This window comes from Rana temporaria, chromosome 5 (genome assembly GCF_905171775.1).
Source record: "Rana temporaria chromosome 5, aRanTem1.1, whole genome shotgun sequence".
NCBI lineage: Eukaryota > Metazoa > Chordata > Amphibia > Anura > Ranidae > Rana > Rana temporaria.
In genome coordinates this window covers 261,821,982-261,843,493 of record NC_053493.1, presented here as the reverse complement: position 1 = coordinate 261,843,493, position 21,512 = coordinate 261,821,982, and the positions used below count along the sequence as shown (strand labels likewise).

Genomic DNA, 21,512 nt, shown 5'->3' with positions numbered 1-21,512 from the left:
ACCCTTTAGCGCCAAAAAAACGCCTCCAGTTTGAAAGTAGTCTAAGTCTCAGAAATTGCAGCTGTTCCAAAATAAAACAGAACAGCCACCATTACAAATAAAAAATCATTAATAGCTTAAAAAGTGTATGTAAACCCTATTTTAGTCTAACTATACAAAATCGTAATATCTGTTGAATAAGGTCAATAAATACCTGTTAATTTTGTTATAAATCTTGTGAGCCGACAACTTCCTGTTATCTCTGCACTGCAAAGAGGAGGGGTTACAGAGATGAGGAGGGAAAGGAGATGAGCAGAGGTCTGTGTTCTTTGTAGTCCATCAGTAATGATGTAGGCTGAGCTGACCACATGTGCTTTGGACTTCAGAGCCAAACATACACTGCTAAGTAGCAAACTGCATTTATGGCACATTTATTTTTTCGGGGGGGGGGGGGGGGGTATTTTTGTATTATAAGCATGTTTACAACCAAATCTTAGCAAAAAAAAAATAAAATAAAAACTACAGCTTCAGTCACATTTACCTGTACTGATGTGTATCCCACATTGTGCAGGCAGCTGGATCCTAGGCATATCTTCCCAGCAGGGATGCCTGTCCTCTTCCTGTCTCTGAATCTTCAGGCAGATCGGCAGTACATATTCCCTCCTTCCTCCTCCACTGAGAAAAGTTCTTTCGTGTTTTGCACTGCCTGTAAAACAATCTATGAGAGGGGGAGAGTCTGACCAGTCACAGGATTCTCTCCTTCATTCACAGATTGTGTTAAAGGCAGTGTAATCAATGAACAAACTTTTCATATTGAAGGAAAGGGATGGGGGGGGGGGGGGTTGTGTGTGTGTGTGTGTGGGTCATGTTCACATTGCACCATCACTATTGCTGTTCTATTTGAAGACCTGAAGCTGTAGCACTAGAATTTTGGACACAGGGAGAGGATAGTCATCCCCTGCAGTGAAGATTATTCAGGGTCCAGCTGCCTGCACAACGTGGGACATACTTAGAGGCAAGTGGTGTGACTAAAAACGGAAAGAACGATTTAAAAAACAGAATTTATTTTATTTTTGCCTGTGCTTGACATAAAAACTCTAAAATAATGCATTCATTGCTGGATAACACCAATATTCCAGTTTTAACACCACACAATTGCTGAAACCTGCAAAGCAGTCCCCAGAGTATGCCATCACTACACGGCATGACCTTAAAGATCAAGGTGACAACACTGGGACACCTTGAAATCTAATATTGATTGCAATATTGTAGATCCAAAATTAGATCACAGAGTGCACATGTTTTCTTTATACCATGTCCTAACACTGATAAATGCAGTTACCACGTGAAGTTAATAATTTTGTTAATTTGAATATAATTTTCACAATCTTGTGCATCCTGGAAATTCTCTCTCCCTCTCTTTAAATGCAGACAGGCATGTGAGTGCCTACCAGACCAAGGGAAATATGTGTTCTTATTTCTTAAAAAGCACCGTTATATGGAATAACCATTTGATTTTCAGAAATAGCATCAAATCCCAATCTAGGAAGGCTTTATGAATAAGCTCTGTTGTGACACTAAATAAGAATACATATTAAACAGTCATGCCTAGACTTTCCTAGTCCAAGATATGATTAATGCAGCCTATCAGGAGCCAGATGGTGCAGAACCAGCAGCATCAATCAAAATGAAAAGACCACTCAGTGCTATCTATAATGATGTGCTCACAGATGGAAATTCGGTTCCTACAGCCTAGCCCATAATACAGAGACACAGGCAAGTAAACATAGCTGCTGCATCCCAAAGGACCTGCACCCAATGCTCTGCCCCCGCTTTGTTAAGCAAAAAACTGCAGACTTTTGATTTGAGGAAAGCTACCAAATCTAGCTGGGATTAGCACAAACGCACACAAAAGTTTCAACTGACAAAATAATTCCTTGTTTTTTTGCAGTAATGGCAGACTCTGTCAAGCAGTTATCATCCTTTAGATGTAATAAAGGGCATTCACATTCATTAACCAGGCAGCTGACACTTTCCTTTGTAAACTGGCATCTAACGACTTTTCACACTCCCTCAAATAAACCATACTGAGCTACACACATTGCTAAGAGCTTTTTATTTCCTATTACTATTCAGCAGACTGTAATGATTGGATAGGTCTATCGGTCCACCAAAAAATCAAGGTGCACTAAAGCAAATTACTGACTTTTTTTGTTGTGTTTTAATATATTTTTTAGCCTAGACTTCAAAAGTTTTATTTTCTTCTTCTTGGTTATATTTCCATTCCAGTTACAGGAGGGACTACCAAGTTACAAGAAATGTGAACAAAATCTATTTAATACATTTCAGAATTCAGTGGCAGTAAATCCCTTATTTCGAAAATAATGCAATGTAATGTCAGAAGACATTCAAATATCACTTGAAATATTACCCAAGAAAAGATAGGCAAAACTAAAAAAAATAAAAAATTAAGCAGTGCTTCACAACCACTACTCAGTGCCCTGCTGCCAATCCTTACGGACCTAACAGGTCACAAATTAAGACATTTTCAAATATATTTGCTCTTTTTTTATGTTGGTTTTCATTTTGAAAATACATTTTGCTCCTTTTGGAAACACCTTGGTAGCTTAAGAAAAGATAATAAATGTGTCCCTTATTACTTCAAAGTTTTAAACTGATTATATCAGAAGCTACTTAATAATGCAGTTTTTGATCAATTTTATATTTAAAGGTAATCTACATGAATGAAATGTATAGATCTGTGAATGTGATCATTTTATTATTATAGTCATGGGATTATGTTTTAAAATGGTTTCATACGTGGTGGGGCAACCATATTTGCATACGGTGAGCCACGCCTATCGTATGCATAATTGAGCCAACCTGCACACTGCAATGCATCAAGAAAAGAAGCTCCTAATTTGAACATAACACCAGCAGCAAATAATAAGTGCAGAACATGTGGGATGTTGAGATAATTAAAGCCCAGGAGGCCAAGGGGATGTTAAAAAAAAAAATGCATGTCAAGGTTTTAGTAATTTTAATTAGCTTTGAAAGTTTTTAGGGCCTGTCATCCTTCAGATTTCTGCAATCACAGTCTTCATATTCTTCTATATATGCAGTACAGTTGCTTTTACCGGCAGTTCTGCCTGTAAAAATGACAGCTGGGACTTCTGTGTAAATACAGCAGCTGGCTCTAGTCACTGCTACCAATACCATATCAATCCAATAGTACATATATACAGCAGCCCTCAAAAATTCCACTCGCCTGCTCGCATTTTGCGAGTGAAATTTTGAGGTGTGCGAGTATGTTCCAGGGCTGCGCTGTTCCAGGGCTGCGCTGTCCCGGGAATGTAAAGCCGATTCCCCGCCACACACAGGCTCGCAGCGCGGGCATTACAATTGTAGGAATAGTTAGCACCGAGGACCGCCCCTCTCTATCCCTCCGTGCCAGTGCACACACCCCGCCCCCTTCGCAGCGTGGACATTACAAGAATACAGAAGTCAGCCGCCAGGGGCCGCCCCTCTTCCTCCCTTCGTGCCAGTGCACACACCCCGCCCCCTCGCAGCGTGGACATTACAAGGATACAGAAGTCAGCCGCCGGGGACCGCCTCTCTCCCTCCCTTCTTGCTACACATTTCAACCCCCCCCCCCCGCACTGCGGGCATTACAATAGGAACTGTCAGCGGCCTATGGACCGCCCCTCTCCCTCCTTGCTGAACATCCTACCCCCCGCACTTGCAGTGCGGGCATTACAATAGGAAAAGTAAGCCGCCTATGGTCCGCCCCTCTTCCTACCTCCTTGTTGCACATCCCACCCCCCCGCACTCGCATCACGAGCATTACATTTAGAATACAGTAGGGACCGCCCCTCTCCCTGCCACACATCCCACCCCCTGGAAACAGTCAGCCGCCTGGGACCACCCCTCTCCACCTCCCTCATGCTGCATGCCTCAAGCTCGTTCTCCGTGTGCACCGATGCCTGCCCCCCCTCCCCCTGCTGCAGGAGAAAGGATAAAGGAGAATGGTAACTATGACAGTGTGCTGTGATTGGAAGCAGCACATGCGCTTGAGGGGGTTGGAGACAGTGAATGGGGGATTGAACAAGATGTGTGCTGGGAGGAAAGGAAGGGGGGGATTGAGATTGGATTGGGTGGCATAGGTCTGAATCATACTTATGCCTCCAATTCCACCACACACCAATCTATCATACCTCCAATTTCACTGCATTGCATTGGGGCTGCATTGATGGGCACTGATTGGGCTGCATTGATGGGCACTGATTGGGCTGCACTGATGGGCACTGATCGGGCCGCACTGATGGGCACTGGTGAGGCTGCACTGATAACTACACTGAGCACCAATGGGAACTGATAGGCTGCATTGATCGGCACTGATGAGGCTGCACTTTGTTAATGTTTATTTTTGTAAATTATTTCTGCATAAAACATTTAACAGTGTAATTTTAGGAGATCATTTATGAGGGCATAATTAGGGGTGGAATTATGGGTGGGGCAGGGTAGAGGGTTGGCTGGGGCAACTGGTGGCGAGTAACTTTTAAGGCCTGGCTAGTAGCTCAGGACTTGAAATTTTGAGCCCTGTATACAGTATTTCAATTTATTTCTACAATTTTTTCACAATTATTTTTTATTTTGTTTACTATTATAAGTAATGATAAAATTACTGGATAAACAGGCAGAAAAATAAATATTGCCGTGGTCTATAAAGAGAATACAGGCACGAGACCCGCAGTGATAAAAGATTACCGGTAATTTCAATCCAATCAGCAAAAACACAATTATTTTTTTCGACCTGCCAAAAAAAAAATTCAATTACCTACAGAGTTTTGTGAACCAGGTACACTGCAAATCTGGATGCTCAAAGTTTCTTTTGAAGAAACAGATAGGTGGAGAGCCCCCAGCTTGCTGATTTAGCAATAAAGGAGAATTAACACACATCCCTTTGCTCACTCTACACCAAGTTCAGCTACCCCTGCCACATTGCATAGTAGGGTGACACGCATACATCCTGCCACATAGTCCTGTGTCACTTGCCTGCCTTCACTTCTAGCCTGTAACACATCATGTGGTGCACCCTAAGAACAGTGGGCAAGTACATCCTAGGTATGCATTGTGACACAGCTAATCAGGAGTAGCCTGAAAGCTTGCTTTGACATTTCAGGAACAGCACATTAGCCTGGTAAGGCTCCTTACGGATATGGTCTGCTCTATTTAGGATCAATATGGGAAACGTGAAGTGAAATTATTGCCATGATTTTATTGCTTTATTGGCAGTCTCTACAGCAGGAGAAGTATATACGAGAGATCAAAGCACTTACATGCCATAAAGAGCATGGCCACTGCGGGTGTAAAACTTAGTAACAATTTATGTGTCAACGCTTGAAGAGGAAATAAAGTGGCGTTTAAGTGACTCACTTAAGATCATTAAACCCTCTTGCTAAGCAATGCTCTGCAGGATACACCAACTCCAAGTTAAAGGAAAGTTTCCTCTCTTAAGCCTTGTTGAAGCAATTCACGTGTTATATCTCATTGACTAAACAATTATAAACTAGGTAAAATTTGTAAAAAAATGTAAAAACACTTGTAGCCCTTTCAGAGGGCAGTGGGGGCATTAGTGGTTAAGTGCCGCTAGTTTTAGCAGGTCTTTACTATTGGTATAGCAGCGGTTTGGCACCACTATTCGGGCGAGAGCAGAGTGATTCTAATCCCCAGTGCCCGCGTAGCGCCGCTGTCGAAACGCTTTGCAGACCCCATCATGTTTAGATGACATATGCCTAGGTACTTACAATTTTTTATCATCTTTTATCTTGGTGGGGTTAAACATGAAAATAAAAACTTGTCAGACCTACACAGTTAACGACTAGCAGCCAAAATCATGTTACAGTGATCTAAAGAATAATAATTTTGATTAGCAAACACAGGGGGTCCACATGTATAGAAATCACCCATATCAACGTATAAAAAGAATTTTTTTTTTTAACTATAACTGAGAAAACGCATTACAAATGGGTCTCAGGTGAAAATTCTAGCAGCTGAATAAAAGCAGGAAAGTCATAAATCACAAAAGTGCAGATGTTAGTTGGTCCCCTACAGGATGCCAGCCAGCAGGAGACTAAGAGGCTTTATTTTCAGCATTCTTTGAGGATTACTTCACATCTTTTCTTTGCCAGAGTGGGATGGAAACAACTCTAAGTTGCTGGCATGAAAAAAAAACAAAAAAAAACACTGATCTATGATCTTAAGGACATTATAAACCTTCTTTCCTGCACCATTTGTTTTTCACCTGCATAAGATGTGCAACGATCATGTAGTTTGATGGTCTTATACATTGCCTTGTACGCATAGTCTATAGTAGAGTACATTTTCAGATTTCTTTGTCAGCTGTTGTGGTTTGTATAGAAACAGGAGACATGCAGCATTGACTCTGCACAGGTTCATGCATGACCTGTGAGAACTAACGTTTCTTGTAAAGAAACTACATATCCCATAGGCACTGGGTCTCTCAGTCTAGTGTTCTGCAGCCAAGAGCTAACAAGTAATTAGATACGGCACAGACACAAGCAGGTAGAGAAATTATGTTTTTATCACTTGCACTCCCACATTTCTGATGTAACACAAATGGCTAAGCATGCACTGAACTCCATAAGACCCAGAACAAGAAGTTGTTTGTCCCTTTAGTGAATAGGGACAAACTAGGTGAAAAAATACATGGACATAGTGTAATCGATCAGCCATGACACAATGAACTACAGCATGGTTCCTCAAACTACGGCCCTCCAACTGTTGCGGAACTACACATCCTATAAGGCATTGTAACACACTGACATTCACAGACATGACTAGGCATTATGGGAATTGTAGTTCCTGAACAACTGGAGGGCCATAGTTTGAAGACCCACAAACTACAGTAACATATGAGTCCCTTATTACAGGATAAGGTGTAAAAAAGCAGGAAAGGTCATAGAGGATATTGGAGGCTGGTTTCTATGAGCTGTATACCCAGAGGAAAAAGAGGGGACACCTTTTACAGCTGGAATAAAAAAAAAAAAAAAAAAAGTACATTAAGATTTTCTTATTAACTGAAAGGGTCACATATGCTGGTGAATGTGTTTTCACAAGATGAAATGTGGAGTGGCACTGAGAAACAGAAGAACTGAAGTTTTGGACACATCAGGCAAGCAGCACTAAAGTTTTTAGTCTGCACTGAAAAGTTGGTTTCCCATCCCTACAACATGATGCTGCTATCACCATGTTTCATGGTGAGGATGGTGTGCAGGTTGATGTGCAGTGTTCGTTTTCCACCTAACATAGCTTTTGCTTTTAGGCCAAAAAGTTGGCATGGCTTCTCACAAACTGCAAACAGGACTTCTGATGGGTTTCTTTCAACAATGGCTTTCTTCTTGTCACTCTTCTATAAAGGCCGTATTTGTGGCGTGTACGACTAATGCCCCTTTCACATGGGTGGACCGTTCAGGTCCGCCAGTCAGCTTTTTAGGCGGACCTGAACGTACGCTCTGTGCAGGTCTCTGGAGCCACAGATGTCAGTGGTGACATGCCCGCTGACATCCAACCCACTAAAGTGTGATGGATGGAAACCCGATTTTCCATACGTCTGGCGGATTGGATGAAAAACTGACTCTACGGTCAGTCTTCACCCGATCCCCCATAGAGGAGAGCGGCACGTTTTGACAGGTCGGTCCCTGCACAGTGTGCAGAGACAGACCTGTCATCTGCCTGCCCACCAATGTCACCCATGAGGGTGATGGGCACTCGCCCATCAATGCTGCACATCAATGCCACCCATCAGTGCCGCCCAGTGCCCATCAGTGCCATGTAATTGGTGCCAAATCATCAGTGTCTCCTTATCAGTGCCTGTCAAGTACTGCCTTATCAGTGCCCATCAGTGAAGGAGAAAACATACTTATTTACAAAATGTTATAACCGAAACAAACAAAAACATATTTTTTTCAAAATTTTTGGTCTTTTTTTATTTGTTTAGCAAAAAATAAAAACTGCAGAGGTGATCAAATACCACCAAAAGAAAGCTCTATTTGTGGGAGCAAAATGATAAAAAAAAAAAATGTTTGGGTACAGTGTAGCATGACCGTGCAATTGTCATTTAAACAGCGACAGCGTTGAAAGCTGAAAATTGGTTTGGGCAGGAAGGTGTTTAAGTGCCCTGTATGGAAGTAGTTAAACTTCTTCACAACTGACCTGTCTGGCGTGTTCCTTGGCCTTCAGAATGCCATTTGTTCACGAAGGTTCTCTAAGGAATCTCTAAGGGCTTCAAAGGACAGCTGTATAACTGAGATAAAATTACACACAAGTGGACACCATTTACTAATTAGGTGACTTCTGAAGGCAATTGTCACTACTAGATTTTAGTGTGTTGGCCGTGTCCCTTGGACACAGCCAATCAAAGATCGTGCTAAATGCCCAATCACAGCAGGCATTTAGCACTCGATCTTTGTGTCCAATGAGAGATGATCTCAAAATCTAAACATATAAGATCATCTCTCATTGCCGGCTCTCCCTCCTCACACAGAGACCGCGTGTGAGGAGGGAGCGCTTCTGTGCTGCAGTGTGAGTGATTGCGAGTTAAAAAAAAACACAGTACACAGTGCCCACAGTACCTATCAGTGCCATCTGTCATCAGTGCCACCTGTCAGTGTTCTGTGCCATCTGTTATCAGTGTCACGTGTCATCAGAAACAATGGCTATAAGATTATTTTCAGCCGAGGAGGCGTACAATATTCTTGCGGCCGACGGAAGCAACGGGGAGCTCTCCCCACTCCGGATTCCTCCTCAAATTCAGATTCCGAGTCTGACATTGACTACGAGCCTGTCCTAAGCAGTGGAACACTGGCAGCCTCAGAGGAGGAGGAGGAGGATAGCCTGCCCGCCAGACGAAGGTGTTCTGGTAAGGAGGCAGTGCCATCCACCAGCACTGCAGTACCTTGGCAAGAAAGGCCACCTACCAGTGGGGTGTCATCTCAGTCCCAAAGGGTTAGGTCCCATGCCAGCCTTCCCTATTCCATTTAGAACCCCTTGTGGATTCCTCCTAATTCAGGAGAAGCCAAAATTCCCCCTTTCACTGCCCAGTCAAGAGTCCAGGTGGACACAGAAATGTTCCATTTAATTTTTTACTGAGGACATGCTTGCATCAATTGTGGCACAGTGCAACCTGTATGCACAACAATTCATAGCAAGTAACCCAACATCCTCTTATGCCCATCCCTACGAGTGGAGAGCCCTAACAGTGGAGGAGTTTAAAAAAAAAATGTGGTCATCCTGCCCCATCTACCACATGCCCATCTTTTCCTCAGTAATGCCCAGAACCAGATATCATGATTATGAGATTCCAACACTATAAGTGTTCTTCTCGAAATGACCCAAATTTTGACAAGCCTTATAAAATGTGTCCGCTACTAAATTATTTTTTCTGAAATATTCCCCCAGTTGTTTACTCCAGACCAACACATATGCGTGGATGAGTTCCTTATCAAATTTTCTGTCAGGCTGAGCTTAAAACAATTTATTCCCATCAAAAGGGCCCCGCTATGGGGTGAAGCTTTATAAATTGTGTGACCGAGCCACAGAGTACACATATGCCTTCATGGTATACAAAGGGAAGGACACTTAGCTGCATCCCCCTAACTGCCCAGACTACAGGAGATCAAGCGGGAAAGTAATTTGGGAACTCATAAACCCACTCCTGGAGAAAGGCTACCATTTGTATGTGGACAACTTTTATACAAGTTTTCCCCTCTTCTGCAACCTTCACGGAAAATACACTCCAACATGCGGCACCGTAAGAACGAACCGGAAGGGCTTTCCTCAAAGCCTGGTCAACAAGAAGTTAAGAAGAGGGGAGGCAGCGAGTTTATGGAATGAGGAAATTCTGGCTGTGAAATGGAGGGACAGAAGGGATGTCTACATGCTTTCTTCGATCCACAACAATGCATTCATTGAGATCACCAGGAGGAATGGCCCAATCCAAAAGCCAACATGTATCCACGAATACAATATGTTCATGAGGGGTGTCTACTTCAACAACCAAATGCTCGAACCCTACCTTTCCACAAGACGAACATACTAGTGGTATAAAAAAGTTTAAATTTATTTGTTTAATTTGGCCATATACAACACCAATGTAATCTATCGGAACTCCACTGAAAGACCCAAACCCTTCCTTGGCTACCAGGAGAAAATCACCACTGCCCTTATATACCCGAACGGCCCACCAGAAAACATTCAATCCAATGTGATTAGCAGACTCTCCGAACGCCACTTTCCTGATAAAATCCCTCCCAGACCAACAGGCCAAAAACGTCAGGAAAAATGCTGGGTGTGCACCAAAGGAGGAGTGAGACGAACCACCACTTATCATTGTGCCCATTATCCTTCCCAACCAGGCCTCTGCATAGTTGACGGTTTCCATCACTACCATACTTCACTAAATTATTAGTGAAGTATGGTAAACATAACCCTCAGTTCCTGCCATTTACCTTCACACCCCTTATGCCTCTGCTTGCTCTGTAACTGACCCAGGCTTGTTATTCGACCACTCTTCTGCCTACAGATTCTATACATATCTCTGCCTGATCTGGAACCGACCCTGGACTGTTTGACCATGCTTTTTGCCTGCCTCTTGGACTGATTTGGACCCTGCCAGTGGACTAGTGGGATTCATAACACAGGAGTCTCACATATGTGACAGGCTCCAGAATTGTTTCTCGACAAAGACATTTTTTTTTGTTCTCTCATTCCTAGATTGGGGTCTGAAGATGCTGAGGCTTCAAAGAGATTTGGGTGGGAGAAGCCTCTACCCCCTGTCCCCATTCTGTCCTGAACGAGGCCCTACTTCTGCCTTCTGCCTGTAGGACTTATGCCATTATGCCTCTGACTGTCGCATGAACTGGCCACACCACATGGGTCTGCCTACTACCAGGACCAATATTTTGGCACTGCTGACAATCTCTGCCTGCACTGGCCCTGGACTGTATATGGACAGTATCCTTGCCTGTTACCTGTACTGACTATGGACAGTATTCTTGCCTGTTGCCTGAACAATTGTGTTCGCTTTTGCTGACCAAGTCCCTGCCTGCTGCCTGGACCAGTGCCATCTACCTGTGGACAACTGCACTACTAAAACCACAGATAATCTTTTGTTTACCCTTTGCTCAGCAGAATGTATTTTGGGGTGTAATTTTTGCTATGTACATGCTATGTGCTTTAAATATCTTATACATTTTGCATTACAAAAAAAAATGAGTTGATTTTTTTCCCCCCCCAGTTTCCAAAAACTTCTGGAAAAAAAATGAACCGTTCAAAAGACTCATTATGCCTCATAGAATATACTTTGGGGTGTTACCTTTCCAAAATGGGGTCACTTCGTGGGTATTTCTATTGTCCTGGTGCTCCAGGGCCTTCAAAAGTGTTATAGGTAGTCAACAAGTTAGATGTGTAATTTATGCTCCTAATATGCATAAATGATGGTGCTTCCTGTATATTGGGCCTCCCTATGTGGCTAGGCTGTGAAAAAGTCCCACACATGTGGTATCGCCATACTCAGGAGTAGTAGCAGAATGTATTTTGGGGTGTCATTGGTGGTATACACATGCCATGTGACAGACATAACCTATTACAATGACAATTTTGTGGGGGGAAAAAATCCTAATTTTGCAAAGAATTGTGGAAAAAATTACATCAAAAACCTCACCAGGCATCTTACTAAATACCTTGGAATGCCTACTTTCGAAAAAAGGGGTCATTTAGGGGGTATTTGTACTTTCCTGGCTTGTTCGTGTCGCAAGAAATGAGAGGCCACCAGTACATCAGGTGTGATAAATTTTTTATGATTTGCACCACAGCTTGTAGGCTCTCTAACTTACACACAGACCAAATAATATCCACTATTTTGGGTTATTTTTTACCAAAGATATGTAGCAGTATAAATTGTGGCCAAAATGCATGAAGAAAAAATTGATTTGCAAAATGTTATCACATAAACTAAGAAAAATGTATTTATTTTTCAACATTTTCCGTCTTATTTCATTTATAGCGCAAAAACTAAAGAAAACCCAGAGGCGATCACATACCACCAAAAGAAAGCTCCAATTGTATGAAAAAAGGACAAAAAAATTATTTGGGTACAGTAATACATGACTGAGTAATTGTCATTCAAAGAGTGAGAGCACTGAAAGCTGAAAATTGGTCTGGGCAGGAGGGGGGTTTAGGTGCCCAACAGGCCACTGGTTAAAGAGGAGCTTCAGTTGATTTTGTGTTTAATAAAAGTCGGCAGCTAAAAAACGAAAGCTGCTGACCTTTAATAAACACACACTCACCTGTCCCACGCTAGAGTGATGTGCTCACCTGAGCTATCCCTTCACCCCATCACCATCTCCCCCATCATCTTCTCCCTGTGACTGCCAGCTCTTCATGAATAGGTATGGAGATATCGAGGAATCAGCTTGAACTTCAGCATTCCCTCTGTGTATACCATGGCTGGGTGAACGGACCTGTGGTTCTCTGTGTAATTGCTATATGATCGCTATATTTCATGCTAGCCCTCTGAGGTTATTTATCCTCAGCTGCTCACACCCTGGGACTGTATCTTACTTTTGATTTTGCCTGTGCTTCAGCTTTGCAATACTTGGCTCCAACTGTGACTAACTGGACTGTTTTGCAAACCTGCATTTGGCTATATGCTGCTGCTACTATTACCATCTACTTACATGCCTATACTTTGGTCAATTATCAGCATTAAGCAATATAAGTGATACTATAATCCCAGGAGCCCTATCTGCATAGCTACATTCATTTATATCCTGATGTATTGCCCAGTGGGGGACTTGCTCAGTCCACAAGGTTGGCAAAGCCAATAATATAGAATACCCTTCACTGGAACTGGAAAAATACAATTTATTTACCAGATGCCAGCTGATTGTTAATTCCATAGTGGATATAAATGCATGTTCTGTGACCTAGTAGTTTTTAGTGTTGGTGATGGGTGTTCAGTGTCTGCAATATGTGCAAAATTTATTTTCCTATATTAATAAAAAAATTACAATTTTTTAAGCAGCTTGGTCCACCTGTAGCTCTTTTTTGGGGGGGATTCTTGATCTCTTCTCCCCCTTTTCTTTTTTGAAGCATATGACTAGCCAAGGGAGACCACACCATATTGGTGAGTCTGCAACTAATGGGACATTGCAGATATTTAAACTACTATGGTGTAGTGTTTACTATTTAGAGAGCATTTAAGCCTTTTCTTTCTATAGATCTACTCTTTTCACCCGCTGTCACAATTTAAAAACAGTGCGTCTGTGCAAGGCTCTGCCCACATGGCTGCACCTTTGACAGTTTCCTGTGAATGAATGCTTACAAGTAATGTCAGCCAATGCAGCTGATGGCTTGTAGTTCTCAAACTGTGAAGGCGCTGGTGAACGAGCTTGCAGTCCATTGATTCTTCCTGCCATGCAGTAACCGCCTGCTCGTACGAGGTATGGGCAGACAGCTTACCGAGTGTCTGCAGGATCCAGGTATTTCACCTGCAAACTAATGATCGTGGGTGCAATGCCTTACAGACTGCAGTGAAAAAAGTTGCTGATCACTACTGGTGCAATGCTTTACAGGCTGCTAAAAAACAAAAATATAAATTAACATTTTTTTACCTGCAAAATGATAATTTGTTTGTAAAAGGTGAACTTAAAGGATAAGTGACATTTGATGTCTGATCTGATGAATGCCAAACTTGTAATATTTAAACCAATTACACATTTTAGTTTTAAAAAAAGTGTTGCTTAAAATAACACTAGCTCCAGGACAAAAATTTATCAGCACAAATAAAAATTTCTTGAAAAAGCAGGAACTAAAATAGACTTCCTAATTATTTATATTCATTAAGTAAATAGAAACTTTTTGAGCAAATCATTTTAATTGCATTTCTTTTTATGCCCTTTCCACCGTTTTCTTTGGCTTTATTCATCTTTGGCAGCTGGGAATAAGAGTGGACACGCTACTATTTGTCAATTATAAGCCACACATAAATTTCCAACAATGCAGCTGACATCTAGGACAACCAATGAGTCTGACAATAGTGACAGAATGAACACACCGTCCAAGAAGCGAAGAAAAGGTTACAACCTATGTAAATGAAAGGCTTCCCAAAAGCCCATGAAAGCTAGCCCTGCTGTATGATGGGACAGCTGTTCTGCAGTTCAGTCTCAAGATGACGTTTGTTGGCTTCCTCACCCCTCTAACATCATTATAACTCTTCTATTAGACCATAAAGACTTGCTGCCAGTCCAGCATTTAGCCTTAGGTGCATGAAAGATGAGGTCGCAGGAGATGCCATTAATCAATAAATCTATAGGGGGCATCTTAAGTCTCATTTTTAGAATGTTGCACTACTGCTTTACCAGCTTGCGTAAAATTAGTATATGCATATTATCTGCACCTCTAATTTTACACTTACGACAGCACAATAAGTTTAATGTTTCTTTGAATGGAATGCTGTCACTTATGGAAATGTGGCACTCAATTTTCAGGCATCACGGAGCAAAGGTAATTTAAATTTAAAAAACAAATGAACAAAAGAGCCAAACACACGGGGGGGGGGGGGGGTAGATTTGCTAAGGGCTTAAGAGTTACCTTAGCAAGGGGAGTTGCTTTTGCACAAGAACTTTCCCCAGAGCTTAGTGAAAGTGGCAACATTTCACATAGCAATGAATACCCAATCTGATGCAGGGAAATTAAAATTTTTGCTTGTACATGATTGGATTGTGGAAGTCAGTAGAGCTTCATCTCATTCACTAAGCTCTGGGTAAAAAAAACTTGCAGTGTGCAACTTCCCTTGAAAACTAGTAACATTTGTAAATAAACCCCATGGCATCAATACTGAAGGCTAAACGCTTTTTAAATCGTACATTCTATAGGTCTGAAAACTTTTCTGTCATATCTATCACATCTGTACATTAAGGAAGATGTTAAACCTAAAATTAATGACATTCAGTTTGCCAAATCATTGCATGTCAAAGTGACCTTTTTCATCTTTTGCTGCATCTAAGTGCTGTTGATCTCCTGCAGCCTCTTTGCAGCTATTCTCTGTTTACATGTACAGTGGAACCTTGGATTACGAGCACAACCCATCTAGTAGAATGCTTGTGATCCAAAGCACTCACATATCAAAGCGAGTTTCCCCATAGAAGACAATGAAAACATAGATAATTTGTTCTGCATTGACTTCTATGGCATGGAATACCACATGTGGCCAGAGGTGGGGGGCGCCGGAGAGCCTCAGAAATACTTGGGGACAGCTCGGCTGATCTCGCGAAACAGAGTATTTCCGAGTATTTCCAAACGGCTCTGTACCTTTTCGAGCGTCACCGGCGCCCCTGCACCTCTGGCCAAATGCGGTACTGCACACCCCATTAGCTTGAATTCTGCTTGTTTTGCAAGACAACACTCGCAAACCGAGTAAGGATTTTAAAAAAAAATTGCTTGTCTTTCAAAAAAGCTTGTTAACTGTGTTACTCGTAAACCAAGGTTCCACTGTACTTGCTGTAGCATGCATGCCATTTCTTAGGAATTCCTGAAGGTGGCAACAGTGGATGATTCCTGTGAAATGCGTGTTGAAAAGGCTATTTGTAGTCTCCAATGGAAACCCACATGACTGGGTGACAATGTAGAATCACAACTGGAAGGGCACAGTGACAGGGCATTTTTTACCATATAACGGAAAAAGCCTAAACCATGACCTTTATGGTAGGATCACCAGGAATTTTAAAAACAATGCACATATACACTATATTGCCAAAAGCATTGGAAAGCTTTCCTTTACATGCACATGAACTTTAATGGCATACCAGTTTTATTCCGTAGGGTTCAATATTTTGTTGGCCCACCCTTTGCAGCTATAACAGCTTTAACTTTTCTGGAAAGGCTGTCCACAAGGTTTAGGGTGTGGGGTTGTTTTTCAGGGGTTGGACTTTGCCCCTTAGTTCCAGTGAAGGGAACTCTTAAGGTGTCGGCATACCAAGACATTTTGGACAATTTCCTGCTCCCAACTTGGTGGGAACAGTTTGGGGATGGTCCCTTCCTTTCCAACATGACTGCGCACCAGTGCACAAAGCAAGGTCCATAAAGACATGGTTGAGCGAGTTTGGAGTGGAGGAACTTGAATGGCTTGCATAGAGTCCTGACCTCAACCGTATACAACACAGTTGGGATCAATTCTAGTGGAGATTGTGAGCCAGGCCTTCTCGTCCACATTAGTGCCTGACCTCACAAATGAAGAATGGTCAAACATTCCCATAGACACACTCCTAAACCTTATGGACAACCTTTCACAGAAGAAGAGTTGAAGCCATTAACCACTTAACAACCGCCCTATAGACGAAATACGTCTACAAGGCGGTTGCTTAACTCTGGGAGGGCATCAATGTACGTCCTCCCAGAATCGCGCTCCCGCGCGCCCTGTGGGGCGCACACACGGGAGTCTCCTTGACCGGACCCGGCGGGTCACGGATCACGGTAAATCGCCGCTGATAGCGGCGGTTTACCACGTGATCGCTCCGTCCAATGACGGAGCGATCACTAGTAAACAAACCGGCGTCATGTGATGACGCCGGTTCCTCCCTCTCCGCTCTGTACCGAACGGTACAGTGTGAGAGAGGAGAGGGGAGAGAGCGGAAGCAGCAGCAGCTGCTGCTGCTGCGGGCTGGATCTGTGACACATGCAGTCACAGATCCAGCCATCCATCCCTCCCTGTGCAATACTCTGCAATGCCCCAAAATACTCTGCAATACCCCAAAATACTCTGCAATACCCCAAAATACTCTGCAATACCCCAAAATACCCCGCAATACCCTGCAATACTCCGCAATACCCTGCAATACCCCACAATACTCCGCAATACCCCACAATACCCCACAATACCCTGCAACGTCGTCTATGGGGATTTTTAAGTAGCGAAGTTTGGCGCCATTCCACGAGCGTGTGCAATTTTGAAGGGTGACATGTTGGGTATCTATTTACTCGGCGTAACTTCATCTTTCACATTTATGCAAAAGAATGAAGAAAAAATACTAAATTTGCCAAATTTTATAACAGAAACAAAGAAAATTTTTTTTTTTTTCAGAATTTTCAGTCTTTTTTCTCTTATAGCGCAAAAAATAAAAAACTCAACGGTGATTAAATACCACCAAAAGAAAGCTCTATTTGTGTGAAAAAAGGACAAAAATTTCATTTGGGTACAATGTTGTATGACTGAGTAATTGTCATTCAAATTGTGAGAGCACCGAAAGCTGAAAATTGGTCTGGTTATTAAGGGGGTTTACGTGCCCAGTGGTCAAGTGGTTAAATTGTCCCAGTAGTAGTGTATGGCCCCTCCCCCCCCAGTCCAAGTCCTATCTTGACCCTGTCCCAAGTGTGTCTACATCAGCGCTCTCATCACAGAGGCAGCAGTGGGAGCCATTGGTTCTTGCTTCTGTCAACCAAATCCTGAGAGGAGGAAGCAGGGGGTGCAGCCGAGCTAGTCTGTGTGTATCTAGGTCTACCCCTATAGCAACAAGTTTACTATGGTGGCAGAGGAGGAAGAGCCAAAAAAGGGAGGTTCGGAGCCACTCTGTGCAATATCATTATGCAGCTCTCCAAAAATCCCTCGCTACTCCTTTTTCTGTGGCCAGCACTGCAAAATACCCAGTGATTCCCAGTTAGGAGGAGCATGTGGCCTGTTCTCATGATGCAGTGCTTATGCCTAGGCCCCAGCTCTATCACTCAATAGGAGGGGGTGATGTCACCATTCCCTCTAAGCTCAAACACCAGGTGACACTGTATTTCATGGTGGCATGAAGGAGGAGGGAGAGCTCTGGATAAGTACAAAGTAGTCAGAATATGGGGCCTACACAGACACTGTCACTTATCCCAGACAATACAAGGCAATAATGTTCCTTTAGGATTCTGCAGAGAATGGAGAAGTCTATTTTTTGCACAGCATCTACATGAAAAAAAAAAAAAAAAAAAAAAAAAAAAAGAGGACAGATCTTCACAGGGTTCAACCTGCTGGTTAATAGTGGTAAATATGAGATATCCATATGCAATATTTCATATGTACTTGTTTAAAAAGAAATAAGACTTTGTTTATTGCTGACCTTAGTAAAGAAAACATTTGAAAACAAAAACGGATTTCCTTTACTAATTTAAAGTGTAAGTTCATCCTAAAACTAAAATCCCTGCATCTACAGACATGTACATTCTAACACAAACCTATCTAGCGCATCTTAATGTTGGGGGGGGGGGGGGGGGGGTTGCGATTCTTTTCTTCATGCAGTGTGTGTGTGTATTTGTTTATTTTTTTTTATGTTAAAAGTGGTTGTAAACCTTTACAACACACTTTTTGCTACAGGTAAGCCTATAAGGCCTTACCTGTAGTTAGGAAATATCCCCTGTATTTGCATGTGCCAATGTAAATAGGCTCATGCACGCTGAAGCAATGGCACGTACTTGCCGTTGCTTTCATTGCGGCTCCGGCCAATCACAGCGCCAGAGTTGCGATACCCGGAAGTAACTCCCGGACGACATGTCGCCAGCCGGTGCTGTGTCGGGTACCGTAGCGAGGGCTTCGATTCCAGGTGAGTATTACATAATGAGCTAGTATGCTATGCCTTTGTGATATAGATGTTATTTTTTTATTTTTTACAAAGTGGACTTACAACCAATTTTAACTTAAGTGTAACAGAAAATATATACTGTACATTGCAAGAAGATGCTCCTGATAGCTTCAGCTATTTACAATGCATCAAATTTGTTTACATTTTAAGACTGAAGAGTTTGGTTGTCAAAAGGAAAGCAGAGTCCACCACACATGAGGGTGTGCTTAGCTATACAGGACTCTAGGACATATGGAATATCTCCTATAGATTCTTGCCAGTGCAGAAAATGTTTACTTAATATATGCTTACATGGCAATTAAGATGTTTACATCTAAGCCACAATGAATACACAAGTTCTAAATGACAGCTTTCAGACCATTCTTGTATGACAAAGAATGAGAAAAATAAGTTATTGTGCTCTTATGTCAAAAGAGCTTTGGGGTCAAGGTCTGTTGCAAACCGGCAGACATTACAAAATAAAACACTAGGACTCCAAAAGAGAAAGAATAGGTATTTTGAGATAGGTCTGATGCCACAGGGAGTTTCAAGGTTCTAGACTCTAATAGAAGGGCTTCAACATATGGGACCATCTGGCTGGGGACAATTCAAACTATTTGGTCCTCAAAGCATCACATAAAGATAGTGATGGGCCTTCTGTGTACAGAGATTGTTATTGCATATATCATCAGTACTCTATATGCAGTATTTCCCACAATTGGGAATATCATGTTATTTTATTAAGCAGGATTTGTTTAATTAATGTTGTTTGCTAGGCTTAATTTATGACATTATATGACAGCAGAGCAAACATGCATTCTGCTTAGAGACAGCAAATCTTTAGCAGTTAGCCTAATGTACATAAAGATAATGAAACTTGTGTACACACAAACATTTCATGTAAAATGACTCATCTCATATCATAAAAAGACATCATTCACTCTACTAGTGATGGCTATCACCAGCGAGGATTACATAGTATACATACAGTGGATATAGAAAGTCTACACACCCCTGTTAAAATGTCAGGGTTTCTGTGATGTAAAAAAATGAGAAAAAGATAAACAATTTCAGAAATTATTTCCACCTTTAATGTGACCTATAAACTGTACAACTCAGCTGAACAACAAACTAAAATATTTTAGGTGGAGGGAAGTAATAGTAAAAAAAAACTAAAATAATATGGTTGCATAAGTGTGCTCACCCTTAAACTAATACTTTGTCGAAGCACCCTTTGATTTTATTACAGCACAGTCTTTTTGGGTATGAGTCTATCAGCATTGCACATCTTAACTTGGCAATATTTGCCCACTTTCTTTTCAAAAACACTCCAAATCCGTCAGATTGCGAGGGCATCGCCTGTGCACAGCCCTCTTCAGATCCCCTCACAGATTTTCAATGGGATTCGGGTCTGGGCTCTGGCTAGGCCATTTAAAAACTTGTGGTTAAAATATTTGGTGCTCTCCAATGGCAAAGTGCAGGGATTAGTTGCAATTAATACCATTAAAACAATCATCCTTTAAAGTTGAAAATATCATTAAAGTGATTGTAAAATCTCTTGTTTTTTTTCAATAAAAATAACAAACATGTTATATTTACCCCCTATGTGATTTGCACAGAGCAGCCCCGATCCTGCTCTTCTTGGGTCCCTTTTCTGTGCTTCTGACTTTTCAGTATGGTAGAGTGCCGTCACAGCTAGCAGCTTACTATGGGGGCACCCGAGCAGAGTCACAGCCCTGTATGTCCATTTAGACACAGAGCTGCGGCCTGGCCCCATCCTCTTTCTCATGATTGACTGACTTTGACAGCAGCGGGAGCCAATGGCGCTGCTGCTGTGTCTCAGCCAACCAGGAGGGAGAGTCTCGGACACCTGTGATGCTCGCGGACATTGCTAGACCGAGATTGGGTTCAGGTAAGTATTAGGGGGTGCTGAGGCGCCTGCTGCATACAGAAGGATTTTTATCTTAACTACTTGCCGTCGCCGCACCGTCATAATACGTCCACAAGGTGGCTCTCCTAGGCGAGATCACGTATTATGACGTCCTACCCTTTAGCCGCCACTAGGGGCGCACGCGCGCCGCCGGAGGCGCGCGCACGCGCCCCCCGCTCGCCCCCGACTCCCGTGCGTGTGCCCGGCGGGCGCGATCGCCGCCGGGCACACGCGATCGCTCGGTACAGAGCGGGGAACGGGAGCTGTGTGTGTAAACACACAGCTCTCGTTCCTGTCAGCAGGGGAAATGCTTTTCTTCGGTTCATACACTGTATGAACCGAGGATCAGTGTTTCCCCTAGTGAGGCCACCCCCCCCCCACAGTAAGAACACACCCAGGCATACTTAACCCCTTCCCCGCCCCCTAGTGTTAACCCCTTCACTGCCAGTGGCATTTTTATAGTAATCTAATGCATTTTTATAGCACTGATCGCTATAAAAATGCCAATGGTCCCAAAAATGTGTCAAAAATGTCCGAAGTGTCCGCCATAATGTCGCAATACCAAAAAAAAAAATCGCTGATCGCCGCCATTACTAGTAAAAAAAATATTAATAAAAATGCCATAAAAATACCCCCTATTTTGTAAACGCTATAACTTTTGCGCAAACCAATCAATAAACGCTTATTGCGATTTTTTTTTACGAAAAATATGTAGAAGAATACGTATCGGCCTAAACTGAGGAAAAAAAATGTTTTTTTATATATTTTTGGGGGATATTTATTACAGCAAAAAGTAAAAAATATTCATTTTTTTCAAAATTGTCGTTCTATTTTTGTTTATAGCGCAAAAAATAAAAACCGCAGAGGTGATCAAATACCACCAAAAGAAAGCTCTATTTGTGGGAAAAAAAGGACGCCAATTTTGTTTGGGA

The 21,512-nt window shown here is 42.3% G+C and overlaps 1 protein-coding gene across 1 annotated transcript in view; it reads right to left on the bottom strand.

The window, feature by feature from the left end:
* CDKAL1 (CDK5 regulatory subunit associated protein 1 like 1) overlaps positions 1 to 21,512 on the bottom strand; it is a 947,145-nt gene that overhangs the window by 200,198 nt on the left and 725,435 nt on the right. Inside the window, exon 14 of the mRNA XM_040353785.1 lies at positions 4,179 to 4,184. Within this exon, the coding sequence (XP_040209719.1) occupies positions 4,179 to 4,184 (6 nt within the window). The remainder of the gene's footprint in view (positions 1 to 4,178; positions 4,185 to 21,512) is intronic.